The 20,256-nt window shown below is 52.8% G+C and overlaps 1 protein-coding gene across 2 annotated transcripts in view; it reads right to left on the bottom strand.

The window, feature by feature from the left end:
- ethe1 (ETHE1 persulfide dioxygenase) overlaps positions 1 to 20,256 on the bottom strand; it is a 62,772-nt gene that overhangs the window by 24,498 nt on the left and 18,018 nt on the right. Inside the window, exons 1-2 of one of the 2 annotated variants that reach the window (XM_038813466.1) lie at positions 9,592 to 9,986; positions 1,898 to 2,042 (exon numbers count right to left, since the gene is read on the bottom strand). In XM_038813466.1, coding sequence (XP_038669394.1) covers positions 1,898 to 2,042; positions 9,592 to 9,864 — 418 coding nt within the window. In that variant the 5' untranslated portion in view covers positions 9,865 to 9,986. Of the gene's footprint in view, positions 1 to 1,897; positions 2,043 to 9,591; positions 9,987 to 20,256 lie in introns of those variants that run through there. The other variant, XM_038813467.1, reaches the window with a different exon arrangement.

Below are 20,256 nucleotides of genomic sequence, written 5' to 3' on the forward strand. Positions count from 1 at the left end.
AGGATCACGAGTGGGGAATTCCGATCCATCAGAAATTGGCATCCAGGTGCAAGGGTCTTTTCTCCCACGCCCACTGGCTTCTCGGTATAGTTTCAGGAACTGAGACACTGCCCTGGGTGAATGCCCATATTTCATGCCTGGACACATTCCTCTCCTGAAGATGCTGACTCTCACTGCGCTCCAGGTCTTAACAACTTCCCTCGTCTGACTCTTTCTCTCTCGTGGGTATTTTTCTACAGTTCTGGGCCCCATCCCTCAGGAAGGAGATACTATCCCTCTGTGTGTGTGTGTGTGTGTGTGTGTGTGTGTGGGGGGGGGGGGGTGCAGGGACCACAACGCAGACACGTTGTACAGACCAGGATTGTGTTGCCCCAGTCTGAAAGATTAAGCTATGACCTCATAAAGGGGTGTTGTAGATGATTAAAAGATTCAATAGGGTTGAGAGAGAGAAGTAGATCAATAGATTATTGTTGGTTTAAGTGGATTAAGGGTTAGCGAGGTGGAGAGATGGAGTTAAGATACATAGCGGCACGGGCTCAAGGGGGGCTGAATATGTCTCCTCCTGTTCCTAATACACCATGAATGATAACGTGGACTACTTTCTGATGTTTTATGAAACGCAGTAAGTTCTGTCCTGACTGCCCACAATCATCAGGAACAGTCAGTGCGAATATTTGCAGTGGTGAGGTGTGAGCAATAGACAGTCAGGGTACACGGTTTTGGTGGGGGGGGGGGGGGGGGGGGGGGGGTGTTCTTCGTCTTCAGCAACTATGGGACTTGCTCCCACAGGGAGTGGGGAGAATGTGGGACTCGCTCCTGAGAACATGAAGCAAGGGTTAATAGCTAGAACAAGCCAGAATTAATGGGACACATTAGTGGAAAATTACAAATAGGGGAGTTGTTATTGAATTTGTGAGCCGACTCATGACTGTAAGCCGAATAGCCTTGAGAAACAAGGAAGATGGCTGGATGACGGAATATGAAATGTGGGAGCCGCTTCTACTGTGGCTAAATACCTGCTGTTTATGCAAAAACTACTATATACTCATGTGCCAATAGATAACCTCAAAGTCTGTATAATCATGTATCGAAATTATGGCAATAACAAGTTAATCATGTATTGGATCTATGGCAAAAACAAGTTAGGCTTTGTAATGGGTGCAAGCTCAAGTGAATGTAAGGGACAGCCCTCTTAAAAAAACATATAAAGAAAGGATGTTTTGAGCAATACTTTGGCACTCTCCGAGGTGGTTCTTTGGAATACCTAGAGGGCTGCCCCGATCGCAATAAAGAATATTCTGAAGTACGGACGTGTTCGAGACCGTTTCTTCCGGACTGAGAGACAAGTGAATTAGAGACGCATTCATACTCCCACAGGGAGTGGGGAGAATGTGGGACTCACTCCCACAGGAAGTGGGGAGAATGTGGGACTCGCTCCCAAGGGGAGAATGTGGGACTCGCTCCCAAGGGGAGAATGTGGGACTCACTCCCAAGGGGAGAATGTGGGACTCACTCCCAAGGGGAGAATGTGGGACTCGCTCCCACAGGGAGTGGGGAGAATGGGACTCGCTCCCACAGGGAGTGGGGAGAATGTGGGACTTGCTCCCACAGGGAGTGGGGAGAATTGGACTCACTCCCACAGGGAGTGGGGAGAAAGGGACTCGCTCCCACAGAGAGTGGGGAGAATGGGACTCGCTCCCACAGGGAGTGGGGAGAATGTGGGATTCTCTCCCAAGGGGAGAATGTGGGACTCTCTCCCAGAGAGAGTGGAGAGAATGTGGGACTCGCCCCTGGAGGGAGTGGGGAAACTGTGGGATTAAACTCCTGGGAGAGTTGATGGAGACAGGGCAGAAGGAGCGACTGAGATGCATTTCTTAAAATTTGTTAATTTCTTTACCTGCGTAGAGCAGCTTTAGTCCCAGCTCCTCAATTAATTTGACATCACGATTCACTTCATCAATAACAGGGTCGATGATCACAGCCTCTTTACTCTGTGCGTCTGCGAGAAGATAGGTGTACGTGGAACTGACCTTCTCAAAGAGCTACAAAAATCAAGGAATTGAAAGAAAAAGTGAGTAGTTCAGATGTGTGACAATGTTCGTGTGTGCGTGTGCATGGTAGTGAGTAAGAAACTGTGTGTCTCAGTCTGTGCGTGACAGTAGAGAAGGTTAATACTGAGTTGGTTAATACTGAGTGAGTGCTGCCCTGTCAGAGGGTCAGTACTGAGTGAGTGCTGCCCTGTCAGAGAGTCAGTACTGAGGCAGTGCTGCACTGTCAGAGGGTCAGTACTGAGGGAGTGCTGCACTGTCAGAGGGTCAGTACTGAGGGAGTGCTGCACTGTCAGAGGGTCAGTACTGAGGGAGTGCTGCACTGTCAGAGGGTCACTGCTGAGGGAGTGCTGCACTGTCAGAGGGTCAGTACTGAGGGAGTGCTGCACTGTCAGAGGGTCAGTACTGAGGGAGTGCTGCACTGTCAGAGGGTCAGTACTGAGGGAGTGCTGCACTGTCAGAGGGTCAGTACTGAGGGAGTGCTGCACTGTCAGAGGGTCAGTACTGAGGGAGTGCTGCACTCTCAGAGGGTCAGTACAGAGGGAGTGCTGCACTATCAGAGGGTCAGTACAGAGGGAGAGCTGCACTGTCAGAGGGTCACTCTGTGATGATATGATTTGCATAGCTGTCTGCCATTGGTGCAGAACACCGGCTTACCATTGGCCCTGGTCAGTCATGTGCCTCTCGACCGATTGGTTGAGACCAGTCATGTGACAGCTCTCCGACTGGTTGAGAGGCTGAGTTAACCACACCTCCATACCGAGGTATAAATAGTCGGAACGCCAGGCGGTCGTCCATTTTATTGTAGACAACCGCAGGGCTAAGTTCTAGCTTATTAAAGCCTAACTTTTGTATAGCAACTCGTCTCTCGTGCAATTGATGGCTCATCAATTTAATAAGCTAGATTTTTGAAGATGTAGTTCCGGATCAAGCCCGAATGCCTCCGCATCAGCCCGCAAATTCAGAACTCTGCAGAACTTTTTCAACATTGGCTGGCATGTCTCGAAGGATACCTGGGGCGAAATTCTCCGAACCCCAGCAGGGTCAGAGAATCGCCTGGGGCCGCCTAAAATCCCGCCCCCGCCGTGGCAGAGATTCTCCGCCACCCGGGAAGTGGCGGCGACGGAATCTCGCCACTCCGATCGGAGAGGCCCCTGCGGTGATTCTCCGGCCCGGATGGGCCAAAGTCCTGCCGCTGGGAGGACTCTCCCGCCGCCGAGGTTTGAATCACCTCTGGAACGGCAGGATCAGCGGCGCGAGCGGGCCCCCGGGTCCTGGGGGGGGGGGCGATCGAACCCCGGGGGTGCCCCCACGGTGGCCTGGCCCGCGATTGGGGCCCCCCGCTCAGACTCCGGGCCAGTGCCCTGGGTGCACTATTTTCTTCCGCGGCCGCCATGGCGGAAGCAGAAGAGAACCCCACATCGCGCATGCGAAAGCCTTTCGGCCAGCCCCGCTGCCGGGGGCGCCGGTTTTTTGCACCAGTCTACTGGTGCAAACCAATCCGGCGCGGGGCTGGCCCCCAAAGGTGGGGAGAATTCCCCACCTTTGGGGAGGCCCGACCCCTGAGTGGTTGGCGCTACTCCCCTACGCTGGCACCCTCTGTCACGCCGGGTAGGGGAGAATGCCGCCCCTAGAGTCTGCAACCAGCCCCCCCCACCATGGCACAGAAGCTTCACGTCCTCCACTCCAGCGTGGGTATAGCAGCCTACGCGATAATCAAGGGGGAGAAAGATTACGATGCCGCCATGCTAAAGCTGAATGGACAATTCCTTAAACCAGTCAACAAAGTATTCGCCCGACATCTGCTGGCCACCAGACAACAGCTCCCCGGTGAGTCATTAGACCAATTTTACCAGGCCCTCGTCATCCTGGGGAGGAATTGCTCCTGCGTCGCAGTTTCAGCTACGGAACACATGGAACTGCTGATCAGAGACGCTTACGTGGCTTGAATTCAGTCCCCCGCTATCCGCCAGCGGATGCTGGAGGAAGACGACCTCAGCTTAACTGAGGCACGGACTCTCTCCACCTCCCTGGAGGTCGCTGCTTTAAACGCCCGTGCCTATGTCCCCAGCAGCGCTGCACCATCCTGGGCCTCCTGGCACGCTTCCCCACCGCCATCCGCCGCTCCCGACCTCCCTCAGGCCTGCGCCGCGGGACGCCCCGACAAGTCCACGGGGCCCCGCTGCTATTTTTGTGGGTTCACGAAACACCCTCGCCCGCGCTGCCCAGCCCGCTCCGCCCCCTGTAAGAGCTGCGGGAAGAAGGGTCACTTCTCCACTGTCTGCCAGGCCAAAACAGTCGCTGCGGTTCCACACAGTGACCAGGGATCCCCCCCTCCGGGCCCTTGCTGGCCCCTCCTGGATGCCGCGCAACTCTCTCCCCCCTGGCCCCTGCGCCCGAACTGCGCACTTCTCTCTCTCCTCCGGGCCCTTCGGGGCCCTCCAGCGCACCGCGCAACTCTCCACTCGCTGCCCCCGGGCCCTGCGCCCGACCTGCGCGCCTCTCTCTCTCCTCCGGGCCCTCTCGGTCCCCTCCTGGGTGCTGCGCAACTCTCTCCCCCCCCGGGCCCCCGCGCCCGACCTGCGCTCCTCTATGCCCCCGCTCCCATCGGCCCGCCGGCACCGCTAACCCTGCCCCCAGCAACCACGAGGGCCCCACGGACGCTGCCATCTTGGGGCACCGACTCCATGTGCAGGCCCTGGGCGCCGCCATCTTGGGGCGCCGACCCCACGTTCGGGTCCTGGGCGCCGCCATCTTGGGGCCCCGACTCCACGTGCGGGACCTGGGCGCCGCCATCTTGGGATCCCGACTCCACGTACGGATCCTGGGCACCGCCATCTTGGGCCGCCGGCTCCACGTGCGGGCTCTGGGTGCCGCCATCTTGGGGACCCGACTCCACGTGCGGATCCTGGCCACCGCCTTCCGGGACTGGCACGCAAGGTTCTTCCAGCATCTACTCAGACGACGACGACAAATACGGATTTTCTCCACGGCTCGCGGCCATTCAGCTCGACCAGTCACGTCCACGCACGCTCGCCAAAACGACAACACTCATCTACCTCAACGGCCACGAGACGGGCTGCCTGCTGGACTCCGGGAGCACGGAAAGCTTCGTTCACCCTGCCACGGTAAGACGCTGCGCGCTCCCTGTCCATCCTGTAAAACACACAATCGGGTTAGCCTCAGGATCGCACTCCGTCCACATCACCGGGTGCTGCATCGCAGACCTCACGGTCGAAGGGAAGGTTTTTAAAAATTATAAACTCATTGTCCTCTCTGACCTTTGCGCACCGGCACTCCTAGGACTGGACTTCCAGTGCAACCTGCAGAGCTTGACCTTCCAATTCGGTGGCCCTATACCCCCCCTCACTGTCTGCAGCCTCGCGTCCCTCAAAGTGGACCCCCCCTCCTTGTTTGCTAATCTCACCCCCGATTGCAAACCCGTCGCGACACGGAGCAGACGGTACAGCGCCCAGGACCGGTCCTTCATCAGGCCCGAGGTCCAGAGGCTGCTGACGGAAGGGGTCATCGAGGGCAGCAACAGTCCCTGGCGAGCCCAAGTGCTGGTGGTCCGGACTGGGGAGAAAAACCGGATGGTCACCGACTATAGCCAGACCATCAACCTGTTTACGCAACTGGACGTGTATCCTCTCCCCCGTATTTCCGCCATGGTAAACAATATCGCGAAATACAAGGTCTTCTCCACTGTGGACCTTAAGTCCGCTTACCACCAGCTCCCCCTCCGCGTGAGTGACCGACTGTACACCGCGTTCGAGGCTGATGGCCGCCTCTACCACTTCCTTAGGGTTCCGTTTGGTGTTACAAATGGGGTCTCAGTCTTCCAACGGGAGATGGACCGAATGGTCGACCAGTACGGATTACGGGCTACCTTCCCATACCTCGATAATGTCACCATCTGCGGCCACAATCAGCAGGACCATGACGCCAACCTCCAAAAATTCCTCCAAACCGCAAAACTCCTTAACCTCACATACAATAAGGATAAGAGCGTGTTTAGCACCAACCGTCTAGCCATCCTCGGCTACGTAGTGCGTAACGGAGTGATAGGCCCCGACCCCGAACGCATGCGCCCCCTGATGGAACTCCCTCTCCCCAATACCCTCAAACGCTGCCTGGGTTTCTTCGCGTACTACGCCCAATGGGTTCCCAACTACGCTGACAAGGCCCGTCCCCTCATTCAAACCACGACCTTCCCGCCATCGACAGAGGCCTGCCAGGCGTTTAGCCGCATCAAAGCGGACATCACAAAGACCACGATGCGCACCTTCGATGAGTCCCTCCCCTTCCAGGTCGAGAGCGACGCATCAGAAGTTGCTCTGGCGGCCACCCTGAACCAAGCGGGCAGACCCGTGGCCTTCTTCTCCAGAACTCTCCAGGCTTCCGAACTCCGCCACCCCTCTGTGAAAAAGGAAGCCCAGGCCATAGTCGAAGCGGTGCGACATTGGAGGCACTATTTGGCCGGCAGGAGGTTTACCCTCCTCACAGACCAACGGTCAGTAGCCTTCATGTTTGATAATACACAAAGTGGCAGCACGGTGGCCTAGTGGTTAGCACAGCTGCCTCGTGGCGCTGAGGTCCCAGGTTCGATCCCGACTCTGGGTCACTGTCAAGTTTGCATATTCTCCCCGTGTCTGCGTGGGTTTCGCCCCCACAACCCAAAAAAAAAATGTGCAGAGTAGGTGGATTGGTCACACTAAATTGCCCCTTAATTGGAAAAAAATAATTGGGTACTCTAAAAAATAAAAAAAATAAAAATAAATTTAAAAAAAGAAAATGCACAAAGGGGCAAGATTAAGAATGACAAGATCTTACGGTGGCGGATCGAGTTGTCCACGTACAACTATGAGATCTTGTATCGTCCTGGGAAGCTCAATGAGCCTCCTGATGCCCTGTCCCGCGGTACCTGCGCCAGCGCGCAGATAGACCGCCTCCGCTCCCTCCACGCGGACCTCTGCCATCCAGGGGTGACCCGTCTCTACCATTTCATTAAGGCCCGCAACCTGCCTTTCTCCGTCGCGGAAGTCAGGACAGTAACCCGTGACTGCCACATCTGCGCAGAGTGCAAACCGCACTTCTACCGCCCCGAGCGCGCACACCTGATCAAAGCATCCCGCCCCTTCGAACGTCTCAGCATTGACTTCAAGGGGCCCCTTCCCTCTAACAACCGCAACATTTACTTCCTGGCGGTAATCGACGCATTCTCCCGCTTCGCCATGCGCTGCCCCGACATGACCACATCGACCGTCATTAAGGCCCTCCTCTCCATCTTCTCCCTGTTCGGCTACCCCACGTACATACACAGCGATTAGGGGTCCTCCTTTATGAGCGACGAGCTGCGTCAATTCCTGCTCAACAGGGGCATTGCCTCTAGCAGGACGACCAGCTATAACCCCCAGGGTAACGGACAGGTCGAGTCGGTAGGTCAGTACTGAGGGAGAGTTGCATTATCAGACGGTCAGTACTGAGGGTGTGCTCCTCTGTCAGAGGGTCAGTACTGAGGGAGTGCTGCACTGACGGAGGGTCAGTACTGAGGGAGCGATGTACTGTCAAAGGGTCAGTACTGAGGGAGTGCTGCACTGTCAGAGGGTCAGTACTGAGGGAGTGCTGCACTGTCAGAGGGTCATTACTGAGGGAGAGCTGCACTGTCAGAGGGTCAGTACTGAGGGAGTGCTGCACTGTCAGAGGGTCAGTACTGAGGGAGCGACGCACTGTCAGAGGGTCATTACTGAGGAAGCGCTGCACTGTCAGAGGGTCAGTACTGAGGAGTGCTGCACTGTCAGAGGGCCAGTACTGGGGGAGTGCTGAACTGTCAGAGGGTCAGTACTGAGGGAGCGCTGTACTGTCAGAGGGTCAGTACTGAGGAAGCGCTGCACTGTCAGAGGGTCAGTACTGAGGAGTGCTGCACTGTCAGAGGGTCAGTACTGAGGGAGTGCTGTACTGTCAGAGGGTCAGTACTGAGGGAGCGCTGTACTGTCAGAGGGTCAGTACTGAGGGAGTGCTGCACTGTCAGAGGGTCAGGACTGAGGGAGAGCTGCACTGTCAGAGGGTCAGTACTGAGGGAGTGCTGCACTGTCAGAGGGTCAGTACTGAGGGAGCGCTGTACTGTCAGAGGGTCAGTACTGAGGGAGTGCTGCACTGTCAGAGGGTCAGGACTGAGGGAGAGCTGCACTGTCAGAGGGTCAGTACTGAGGGAGTGCTGCACTGTCAGAGGGTCAGTACTGAGGGAGCGCTGCACTGTCAGAGGGTCAGTACTGAGGGAGCGCTGCACTGTCAGAGGGTCATTACTGAGGAAGCGCTGCACTGTCAGAGGGACAGTTCTGAGGGAGTGCTGCACTGTCAGAGGGTCATTACTGAGGGAGCGCTGTACTGTCAGAGGGTCAGTACTGAGGGAGTGCTGTACTGTCAGAGGGTCAGTACTGAGGGAGCGCTGCACTGTCAGAGGGTCAGTACTGAGGGAGCGCTGCACTGTCAGAGGGTCATTACTGAGGAAGCGCTGCACTGTCAGAGGGACAGTTCTGAGGGAGTGCTGCACTGTCAGAGGGTCATTACTGAGGGAGCGCTGTACTGTCAGAGGGTCAGTACTGAGGGAGTGCTGCACTGTCAGAGGTCAGTACTGGGGGAGTGCTGCACTGTCAGATGGTCAGTACAGAGGAAGCGCTATACTGTCAGATGGTCAGTACTGAGGAAACGCTGCACTGTCAGAGGGTCAGTACTGAGGGAGTGCTGCATTGTCAGAGGGTCAGTACTGAGGGAGTGCTGCACTGTCAGAGGGTCAGTACTGAGGAGTGCTGCACAGTCAGAGGGTCAGTACTGAGGGAGCGCTGTACTGTCAGAGGGTCAGTACTGAGGAGTGCTGCACAGTCAGAGGGTCAGTACTGAGGGAGCGCTGTACTGTCAGAGGGTCAGTACTGAGGGACTGCTGTACTGTCAGAGGGTCAGTACTGAGGGAATGCTGCACTGTCAGAGGGTCAGTCTTGAGGGAGTGCTGCACTGTCAGAGGGTCAGTACTGAGGGAGTGCTGCACTGTCAGAGGGTCAGTACTGAGGGAGAGCTGCACTGTCAGAGGGTCAATACTGAGGTAGTGCTGTACTGTCAGATGGTCAGTACTGAGGAAGCGCTGTACTTTCAGAGGGTCAGTACTGAATGAACACTGTATTGGAAGTAATATCTTACACATGAAACATTACCGACCAACTCTGACCGGTGTAAATGATCCCACGTCCACTATTTGGAAGCTGAGGAGGGAGGAGTTCTCCCCAGTGTCCTGGGAGCCAATATTTCTTCCTTTATTTGTCTCTCCATTATTTCTCATCGATCAGTTGTTTTTTTCAATGCAAAATCTGACCTATTAGGTCCCTGTGTCACCTTCTGCCCCTGCGTCCTCCTCTCCCTTGCTTCTCTCTCTCTTTGCCTTCCTCTAACTCTCTGACTCCCTCTGCCTGTCCCTTTTATTTCTGTCTCCTCTTTCTCTCTGTGAGTTTCTCACTACAGTACTTCTATCCCTCCAAATCTAACCTCTTACCTGTCGAAATATTAACCCATTAGCCTGGGCAACCGACTGGTGGTGCAGTTTGCTGTACAAGGCAGAAATGTGGGGCTGGCGTGGGAGTGCATTCCAGCTGCTGCGAAATCCAGCCCCAGGCTTGGGACTGGCTGCTAGGCCTCGGCTGCTGAGAGATTTGAGCAGACGCCAGACCATTGGCATTGTGTAGGAGTTTAACTTCCTGATTCCTGCTGAACAGGATGAGGAACAGGACGATCGGTGGCAAGCTTTATAAAGCAAGGGGTTAAACATTAATCTTTTTCTCGCATTGTGCAAGCTTCATTGCAGGTGTCAGTGCAGCTGAAGCTAAAAGGACCCTGGACGTTGGACGTTCAGAGCTATGCGGTAACTTTGGCTGGATGAGTGCGGCTCCAACAATGCTGACAAGCTGACAGAATCCAGGGCAAACACCCCGCCCACCATCATAAACATTCACTTCCTCCACCACCGACATGCAGCGGCAGCCGGGTGTACCATCTACAAGATGCACTGCAGTAACTCACCAAGGCTCCTTCGGCAGCACCTTCCAAACCCACGACCACTACCATCTAGAAGGACAAGAGCAGCAGATACCTGGGAACCCCACCACCTGCAGGTTCCCCTCCAAGACCCTCACCACCCTGACGTGGAAATATGTCAGCCATTCCTTCACTGTCACTGGGTCAAAATCCTGGAACTCCCTCCCTAACAGCACAGTGGGTGCACCTACACCTCAGGGACTGCCGTGGTTCAGGAAGATGGCTCAACACCACCTTCTCAAGGGGCAATTAGGGATGGGCAATAAATGTTTGATGTGACCATCAATTCACTAGAGACACGATTGGAAGTAAACTGTGGTTTTAATAGTCTTACAACTGAGCCTGCCTGCGACCAGAAGAACTGAGGGCAGGCTCACGGCTGCAGCACTTTATACTTCTGGTAGTGGGAAGGGCCATGGGCGGAGCCATGGGTGGAGCCTAGTACAAGCTCCTCATCTCCCCCTATGGGCAGAGCCACGCAACGGCTCACATACAGAGCCCACAAGGAAATAATACAATGCAATGCAATACAGTGTGAATTACAATGCAGTATGAATTCACCACAATGTTATCCTTGCCAGCTCTTGAGTCTTGAATGGCCATAATCCGGTTTTACATCGGCTGCAGATTGGGGGCGAGGGGAGGGGGAATCAGCAGAAGACGAGCAGTTTGGATGGAAAGGTCACACCCCAGGGAGGCCAGATATGAAGACAGTTCAGCAACCCAGCTTATTCAATGGAGAAACTCAGACCCTATCTATTGACATTCCCCGTAAAATAACAGCTAAATATAGTCGGCGAGCTAATGTATTGAATAAAACCAACCTGGGCAACCGGAGGAAATAGATCGACGTAGCACAATGAGGATTGTGTCCAGTTCTGGGTCTCCACGCTTTAATAGAAATAGAAATAGAACAGTACAGCACAGAACAGGCCCTTCGGCCCTCGATGTTGTGCCGAGCCATGATCACCCTACTCAAACCCACGTATCCACCCTATACCCGTAACCCAATAACCCCCCCTTAACCTTACTTTATTAGGAAACTACGGGCAATTTAGCATGGCCAATCCACCTAACCCGCACATCTTTGGACTGTGGGAGGAAACCGGAGCACCCGGAGGAAACCCACGCACACACGGGGAGAACGTGCAGACTCCACACAGACAGTGACCCAGCCGGGAATCGAACCTGGGACCCTGGAGCTGTGAAGCATTTATGCTAACCACCATGCTACCGTGCTTTGGGAAGGGGGCGAGGGTCCTCGGGAGGGTGAGGGGGAGGGAGAGTCACTACAGCGGTTCCAGGCATGAGGGGATGTTAGCTCCTAGGTTTGGGTTGGAGAAGCTGGACATTATTCTCCTTGGGGCAAAAGACATTGATGGGGAGATCTGGTCGAGGTGGGCAAGGTGGTGCTGAGTTTAGATAATCATTGAATTTACAGTGCAGAATGAGGCCATTCGGCCCATCGAGTCTGCACCTGCCCCTGGAAAGAGCACCCCATTTAAGCCCACATGTCCAACCTATCCCCGTAACCCAGTAACCCCACCTCACCTTTTTGGACAGGGAGGGCAATTTAGCATGGCCAGTTCACCTAACCTGCACATCTTTGGACTTTGGGAGGAAACCGGAGCCCCCGGAGGAAACCCACGCACACACAGGCAGAAAGTGCAAACTTCACACAGACAGTGACCCAGCCATGAATTGAACCTGGGACCCTGGAGCTGTGAAGCAACTATGCCAACCACTGTGCTACCGTGCTGCCCTTAGGGAGTGAAAGAAAAGGTGTTTTTCTTGGGGCGGGTCACAGATTGAAGTTTTTGGGCGGGAGGGCAATGTGAGGAAAACTCACACAGTGAGATTATGTTTAATGACTTTTATTGAATGTTTCGAGGAAGTGACTCGGTGTGTAGACGAGGGCAATGCAATTGATGGAGTCGACATGGACTTCAGTAAGGCTTTTGGCAATGTCCCGCATGGGAGACTGGTCAAGAAGGTCAGAGCCCATGGGTTCCAGGGCAATTTGGCAAATTGGATTGAAAATTGGTTTATCGGTAGAGGGTGATGGTCAAAGGTTGTCTGTGTGACTGGTAGGCCTGTGTTTACTGGTGTATTGCAGGGATTGGAGTCGGGTCTCTTCCCTTGCTGTTTGCAGTGTTCATTAATGTTCTGGATGTGAATGCTGGATGTATATGACAAGTAAGTTCTCAGATGACACAAAAATTGGTGGTGTGGTAATCTTAATCCTTACTCTAACCCTAACCTTCAATTTTAACAGCAAATATAACTCTCTCTTTAGCCCTAACCCTTATTTTAAGCCTAACACTCTTGCTAACACCTAACCCTACTCTATGAAATGAAAATCGCTTATTGCCACGAATAGGCTTCAATGAAGTTACTGTGAAAAGCCCCTAGTCCCCACATTCCGGCGCCTGTTCGGGAAGGGTGGTACGGGAATTGAACCGTGCTGCTGGCCTGCTTGGTCTGCTTTAAAAGTCAGCGATTTAGCCCAATGGCTCTAACCCCTAACCCTCACACTCTCCCTAACCCAATACTCTCTCTAACCCTAACCCTTATAGAGTCATAGAGCTCCTGCAGTGCAGAAGGAGGCCCTTTGTTACTCTTTAGGAGTAGATGGTTGAGATGGTCAGGGGGGAGGGGAACTGAACGGCAGAAGGGTGGATGGAGGCCTTGGTCAGAGGCCACCATGCTAGCTGGGTGGCTAGTTCACAGGAGTAAGGTGGAGGATAGCCAGGAAGAAGGCCTGGTGGGGGAATGAGGTTGGCTTTTTATTCGAGGGGGGGAGGGGAGGGGCTTGGGAGGGTTGCTGACATGGGAATGGTTGATGCGGCACAGTTGGGAAGGGATCGATGCGGTGGGTGGTGAATGTGATTCACACTATATATAGTTGCCAATATCACTCCATGTATATATATTCGTTATCTACCCGTTGTAAGATCAATGCTGTATATAGTTGCCAATATAACTCCGTGTATATATGTTCACTATCCACCATTGTAAGTGCAGTTGCACTATCCGACCACCAGGGGGAGTCGCTCTGGGAGTACGCAAGAGTTTGTACTGGGCTCCTCCCTTGGCTCCACGCAGGACTCCTCCCCCTGGGACGGATGTATAAAGATCAGTGCCTTAGAGCCAGCCTGCAGTTCATCTGAAGTTCAACGACGAATAGGCTGGCTCTGTTGTAAGTGTATTAAAGCCTCTGTTCAGATCCAGCTACACGTGTTCGCTGAATTGATGGTTCCATCACGGTGGCCATCCAGGGATCGACCTGGAGGGTTGTGAGATGCGGGCCGGGGGCTGGCCTAGAGGGGGATATGGCTGATCGGCAGAAGAAGGGGGCGGGGAGCCCTCCGACTAGGCTGGTCTCGTGCAACGTCAGGGGGTTCAAAATGGGCCAATTAAACGGCCATGTGTGTTCATGCATCTCAAGAGTCTGAAAGGGGACGTTCTGTTTTTACAGAGACGCACCTGAAGCTGGGGGACCAGAAGAGGCTGAGGAAGGGGTGGGCGGGGCAGGTGTTCCACTCGGGGCTGGATATGAAGACAAGGGGGGTGGCGGTGTTGGTTAATAAGCGGATGGCGTTCATGGTGGGGAATATTGTGGCCGATCCGGGGGCGAGATATGTGATGCTTAGTGGGAAGCTAGAGGTGATGTTGGTGGTTCTGGTAAACGTTTGTGCCCCGAATTGAGAAGATATGGATTTTTTATTTATTTTTTTTGGGGGGGAAGCTGCAGTGGAGGCTGGATGTTGAGGCTGGCGGATGAGGAGGTGTGTGAGCAGGCGAGGGCTGCTATTCGGGGCTACATGGAGCTGAACGACACGAGGGAGGCCACAGATGCCAAGCTGTGGGAGGCACTCAAAGCTGTACTCAAAGGGCAGTTCAATTCATATCAATTCGGGTGCATAGGGAGAAAATAGAGCGGGAGAGTGGCCAAGGCAGGTGGATGAGATTTTGAAGGCGGACAGGAGAAATTCAGAGGCGCCGGAGGCAGGGTTGTTGAAGGAGACGCAGAGGCTCCAGATGGAGTTTGGGCTGGTTTCTGCGGGAAGGCGATGAGGCAGCTGCGGAGGGCCAAAGGGGCAGTGTATGCGTATGGGGAAAAGGCAAGTAGGATGTTGGCCCATCAGTTGAAAAAGCAGGAGGCGGCGAGGGAGATCGGTAGAGTTAGGGATGATAAGGTAAGGAAGTGACGGACCCATTAAGGGTGAATGGGGTGTTCGAGGCATTTTATAAAAGGCTCTATGAGCCAGAGCTCCCGGATGAAAAGGAGGCGGTGTGAAGGTTCCTGGATGGGCTAGAATTCCCCAAAGTGGAGGAGGGGCTGGTTCAGGGATTGGGGGCCCCAATTGAGTTAGGGGAGGTGATGGATGATATGGGGATGATGCAGTCAGGGAAGCCCCCAGGGCTGGATGGGTTCCCGGTAGAGTTTTATGAAGAGTTTGGGGCGGACCTGAGGCCATTGTTGGTTGTGACAATATGTGTATTGAAAGAATAATGAAGGGTTAACAATTTACTGTAACTACATCCAACCACTAGACGGCGATCAAGCGCATACACTTGAATCACGTGGTCCTCTTGATTCGAAGAGAAGGTTGTCAGGTGAGATAGCAAACAGTTGTGTAATCAGGAGCTCTGTAGTTAGAATCATAGTTTAATCAATCTGTAGTCTTTTATATTTTAGCAAGCAAGCAAGGCATAATATGCTCCAAAGCGAAGCCTAGCAGTATCTCCAGCAGCAGAGCACCCCTCCCAGATGAACTCAATGCATTCTATGCTCGGTTCGAGCAGGAAACCAACGATCCGCTGTCGACTGCCCCAACAGCCTATAACTCACCCATACCCACCATCACAGCTTCTGAAGTCAGATCGGCCTTCGCGGACCAGCTGGCAGATGTGCTCGCGGACATCTTTAACCTGTCCCTACTCCGCTCCGAGGTCCCCACCTGCTTCAAGACGATCACCATCATACCGATGCCAACGAAGAACCAGGCAGCATGCCTCAATGGTGGCTCTGACTTCAGTTGTCATGAAGCACATCAACTCGCTACTCCCAGAACTCCTTGATCCACTGGAATTTGCATACCGCCGTAACCGGTCAACAGCAGATGCCATCACCCTGGTCCTAAACCCATCCCTAGAGCATCTCGACAACAAGGACTCCTACATCAGACTCCTATTTATTGACTACAGCTCCGCCTTCAACACCATAATCCCAGCCAAGCTCATATCAAAGCTCCAAAACCTAGGACTTGGCTCCTCACTCTGCAACTGGATCCTCGATTTTCTGACTCACAGACTACAATCAGTAAGACTAAACAACAACAACTCCTCCACAATAGTCCTCCATACCGGGACCCCACAAGGCTGTGTTAGCTCCTATTATACTCCCTGTACACACATGACTGCGTGGTAACATTTGGTTCCAACTCCATCTACAAATTTGCTGATGATACGACCATAGTGGGCTGGATCTCGAATAACAACGAGTCAGAATACAGGAGGGAGATAGAGAACCTAGTGGAGTGGTGTAGCGACAACAATCTCTCCCTCAATGTCAGCAAAACTAAAGAGCTGGTCATTGACTTCAGGGAGCAAAGCACTGTACACACCCCTGTCAGCATCAACGGAGCCGAGGTGGAGATGGTTAGCAGTTTCAAATTCCCAAGGGTGCACATCTCCACAAATCTGTCCTGGTCCACTCACAGTCGACGCTATCACCAAGAAAGTACAACAGCGCCGATACTTCCTCAGGAAACTAAGGAAATTCGGCATGTCCACATTAACTCTTGCCAACTTTTACAGATGCACCATAGAAAGCATCCTATCGGGCTGCATCACAGCCTGGTATGGCAACTGCTCGGCCCAGGACCGCAAGAAACTTCAGAGAGTCGTGAACTCAGCCCAGTCCATCACACAAACCTGCCTCCCATCCTTTGACTCAATCTACACCTCCCACTGCCTGGGGAAAGCGGGCAGCATAATCAAAGACCCTTCCCACCTGGTTTCCTCACTCTTCCAATTTCTTCTATCCGTCAGGAGATACAAAAGTCTGAGAAAACGCACGAACAGACTCAAAAATAACTTCTTCCCCGCTGTTACCAGACTCCTAATCGACCCTCTTATGGACTGACCTGATTAACACTACACCCGATGCCGGTGTTTATGTAGTTATATTGTGTATTTTGTGTTGCCCTATAATGTATTTCTTTTATTTTATTTTATTTTCATGTACTTAATGATCTGTTGAGCTGTTCGCAGAAAAATATTTCTCACTGTACCTTGGTACACGTGACAATAAACAAAATCCAAATCCAAATCCTCCAAAAATCGTATCTATTTAGTTGTAGTGTAAATAAATTAGCTTTGTTCAATACATCGCTTGATGTTCTTTGTGAGACATAACACTTCGAAGACATCCTCATTCAGAAATCAAAGAACATCACATGATACCAGGCGTGGACATCAGAAGGTGTGCTTGCTAAAGATAAGTAGGAAGGTGCAGAAATAAACAAGACATTTGCAAGAAATTTCTGTGAGAAAAAACTTCTAAACATTTTCTAACCAGATTCTGACTTCAACGATGAAGTTGTTGCAAATCCCAGTTGAAGCAAGATGGAAGGTCAGCAAACTCCACGGCAATTTTGTACTTCTGGTAAAGTAGACGTGAATTGGTGCAATTTCAAGCAGCAGCTTGAATTGGATACCTCTGCCCTAGACCTAGAAGCGATCAGCGTAAAATAGCTCTGTTTCTAACAGTGGCTGGTTCGCAAGCCTTTCAAATCTTTAACTCATTCCGGTTTGAGGATGAGGCAGATAAAAAAAAGTACAACAAAGTTATTGAAAAGTGTGACAAGGACTGACAGTTACAGCAAAACAAAACGTTTGAATGGTAGGTGTTCAGGCAGAGTACAAAAGGCAGGTGAAATGCTTGACTGCTTCACAATGGATCTGAGACTATAAGAGCCGACGTGTAATTTTCTGATTCTCCACAACTCACTTTTGCAAGATCAGATAGTGTACGGAGTAAAAAGTGACAAAATGCGAGAAAGGTTATTATGACAGTCTGATTTGACTTTAGAAGGCACAATCAGTATGTGTAGAGTAAACAAACTTGCAAGAAATCAATTTTCGGAAATGATTGTCGGAGAAAGGGGCGTGAAAACTGACAACGTGGCCGCCGCCATTAATGCAGTGGCGCGCCATTTCACACATGATGCCTCGAGCGTCAGGACGTGTAAGGTGTGGCAACGTGCATCAGATTTTAAAATGCCCTGCGCATGGAAAAGCCTGTGCTAAATGTCACAAACTAAACCATTTCCCATTTTAACGCACATCGGGAACAAATTCACAGCAGTTTAAGAAGGACATCGGTACGAAGATCGGGAGTGTCTGGAATATGGACAGGAACCTCGGCAGAATGTTCATCTTCAGCACTTGGATCCTCCCCGCACCTCTTCAGATCCTCCCTCACCTCCTCCACTAGTTTTGTTAAATTCCATTTGTGGAGCGTCGCCCTTTCCCTCACTACCTGAATCCCCAGGTATCTAAACCTGTCTCTGAACACTTTAAACGGCATCCCCCCTAGATTGGCTCACTGACTCAACTCGATCACCGGGAACACTTTACTTTTCCTTACATTTAGCTTACATCCCGAGAGGTCCCAATGATCCTCTCCAGGCTCTCCATCGGGTCCGAAACATGCAAAAGTAGGTCGTCCGCATATAGCGACTCACGATGCTCCCTTCGTCCCCTCGCAATCCCTTGCCGCTCTGCCGACCCCCTGAGAGCCATTGCCAGAGGCTGTATAGCCAGCGCAAACAGCAACGGCGAAAGCGGGCACCTCTGCCTTGTTGCCCTGTGCTGTTCAAAGTTCTGTGAACCCATTCATTGGTCCGACACTCGCCATCGGTGCCACACATAACAAGCGCACCAACGCACAACCTTGGCCTAAACCCGAACCTTCCCAGGATCTCAACCAGGTACTGCCAGTCCAACCGGTTGAATGCCTTCTCCGCGCCACGGACATCACTACCTCTGGCACCTGGGCTCTCAACAGAATCGTGATCACGTTTAACAGCCACATTATATTATGAGAAAGCTGCCTGCCGTTTACGAATCCTATTTGGTCCTCCGCCAGCACCCCCGGACACAACCATCCATCCTTCCCGCCAGTACTTTCACATTCATATTTAACAGTGATATGGGCCTATACCACCCAGATTCCAATGGGTCCTTCCCCTTTTTTCGGTATTACTGTGATTGTTGCCTGCATCCTCATCTCCGACAGCTTCCCCCTTCTCCAACACCTCATTAAACACCCCCAAGAGTTGTGGTGCCAGGTCCGGTGCGAACTTCTTATAGAATTCCGCTGGGTCAGTACTGAGGGAGTGCTGCACTGTCAGAGGGTCAATACTGAGGGAGCGCTGCACTGTCAGAGGGTCAGTACTGAGGGAGTGCTGCACTGTCAGAGGGTCAGTACTGAGGGAGTGCTGCACTGTCAGAGGGTCAATACTGAGGGAGCGCTGCACTGTCAGAGGGTCAGTACTGAGAGAGCGCTGCACTGTCAGAGGGTCAGTACTGAGGGAGTGCTGCACTGTCAGAGGGTCAGTACTGAGGGAGAGCTGCACTGTCAGAGGGTCAGTACTGAGGGAGTGCTGCACTGTCAGAGGGTCAGTACTGAGGGAGTGCTGCACTGTCAGAGGGTCAGTACTGAGGGAGTGCTGCACTGTCAGAGTGTCAGTACTGAGGGAGTGCTGCACTGTCGAGGGTCAGTACTGAGGGAGTGCAGCACTGTCAGAGGGTCAGTACTGAGGGAGTGCTGCACTGTCAGAGGGTCAGTACTGAGGGAGTGCTGCACTGTCAGAGGGTCAGTACTGAGGGAGCGCTGCACTGTCAGAGGGTCAGTACTGAGGGAGTGCTGCACTGTCAGAGGGTCAGTACTGAGGGAGTGCAGCACTGTCAGAGGGTCAGTACTGAGGGAGTGCTGCATTGTCAGAGTGTCAGTACTGAGGGAGCGTTGCACAGTCAGTTATCGCTGTTGTCTTGGGGACTATATTCATCCTTCAACTGAGATCACTGAAAAAAACAGATGATTTGGGCCATCACATTGCTGCTTGTGGGATCCTGTTGTGTGCAAATTGGCGGCTGAGTTTCCTGCGTTACCAAAATTCAAAAGTGCTTCTCTCTCTGCAAGCATTACAGGTTGTCCTGTGGCTGTCACAGGCGATATCTCAACACAATTGTACGTTAATCCTGAGGCCAGCCGTCTTGCACTATAATGCACACTGGCCCCCACCAGATGGTGGCGTTGCACCATCCAGGACGCAGTGGCCCAGCTTTCCCATATGGAGCAACACTGCCTCCCAGTGGCCAGAAAATCATTCACACGGGAGGGTTTGTTTGGTTCTGACTATTTGTGAATGAACATTGTGGATGGAATTAAATCACTAGCTGGTGATGACTGGTAAATATTCTTTTTAGAAAGCATGAGTGAGATTCTGATGTTGTGAAAGACAAAGAGTCAAGTGTGAGCCTTTCCTCTGAACCCAAATTGATGGGTCATTCCTGTGGGAATCTCTCCAAGGTGACTTTGCTGGTTCGTGGGAACTGAGGGGCGATCACACTCAGGTTAATTTGCTGGTTGAGGGTGGTTTGAGGGGTGGTCACTCCGAGGTCACTTTGCTGGTCTGGGGAAGGTTTGAGCGGCGGTCATTCTGAGGTCAGGGGGATGTCTGAGGAGTGGTCACTTTGAGGTCATTCTGAGGTCAGAGGTTTCTGTGGGGCGGTCACTTTGAGGTCAGTCTGCTGGTCAGGGTGGAGCATCTGAGAGGTGGTCACTCCGAGGTCACTCTGCTGGTTGAGGAGGTGGTCTGAGGGGTGGTCACTCTGAGGTCTCTCTGTGGCTCACCTGGTGTGCTGGAGTTCTGGACATTACACAGGTCGATTCTGTGGAAAGTGCAGCATTCACCAGCTCATGCTCCAAGCTCAGAAACATGGGAGCATATAGAGAGATAGAAAGAGAGAGAGATGGAGGGAGAGAGGGATGGAGAGAGGGATGGAGGGAGGGATGGAGGGATGGAGGGAGGGAGGGAGGGAGGGAGGGATG

This window comes from Scyliorhinus canicula, chromosome 12 (genome assembly GCF_902713615.1).
Source record: "Scyliorhinus canicula chromosome 12, sScyCan1.1, whole genome shotgun sequence".
In the NCBI taxonomy this organism is placed as follows: domain Eukaryota; kingdom Metazoa; phylum Chordata; class Chondrichthyes; order Carcharhiniformes; family Scyliorhinidae; genus Scyliorhinus; species Scyliorhinus canicula.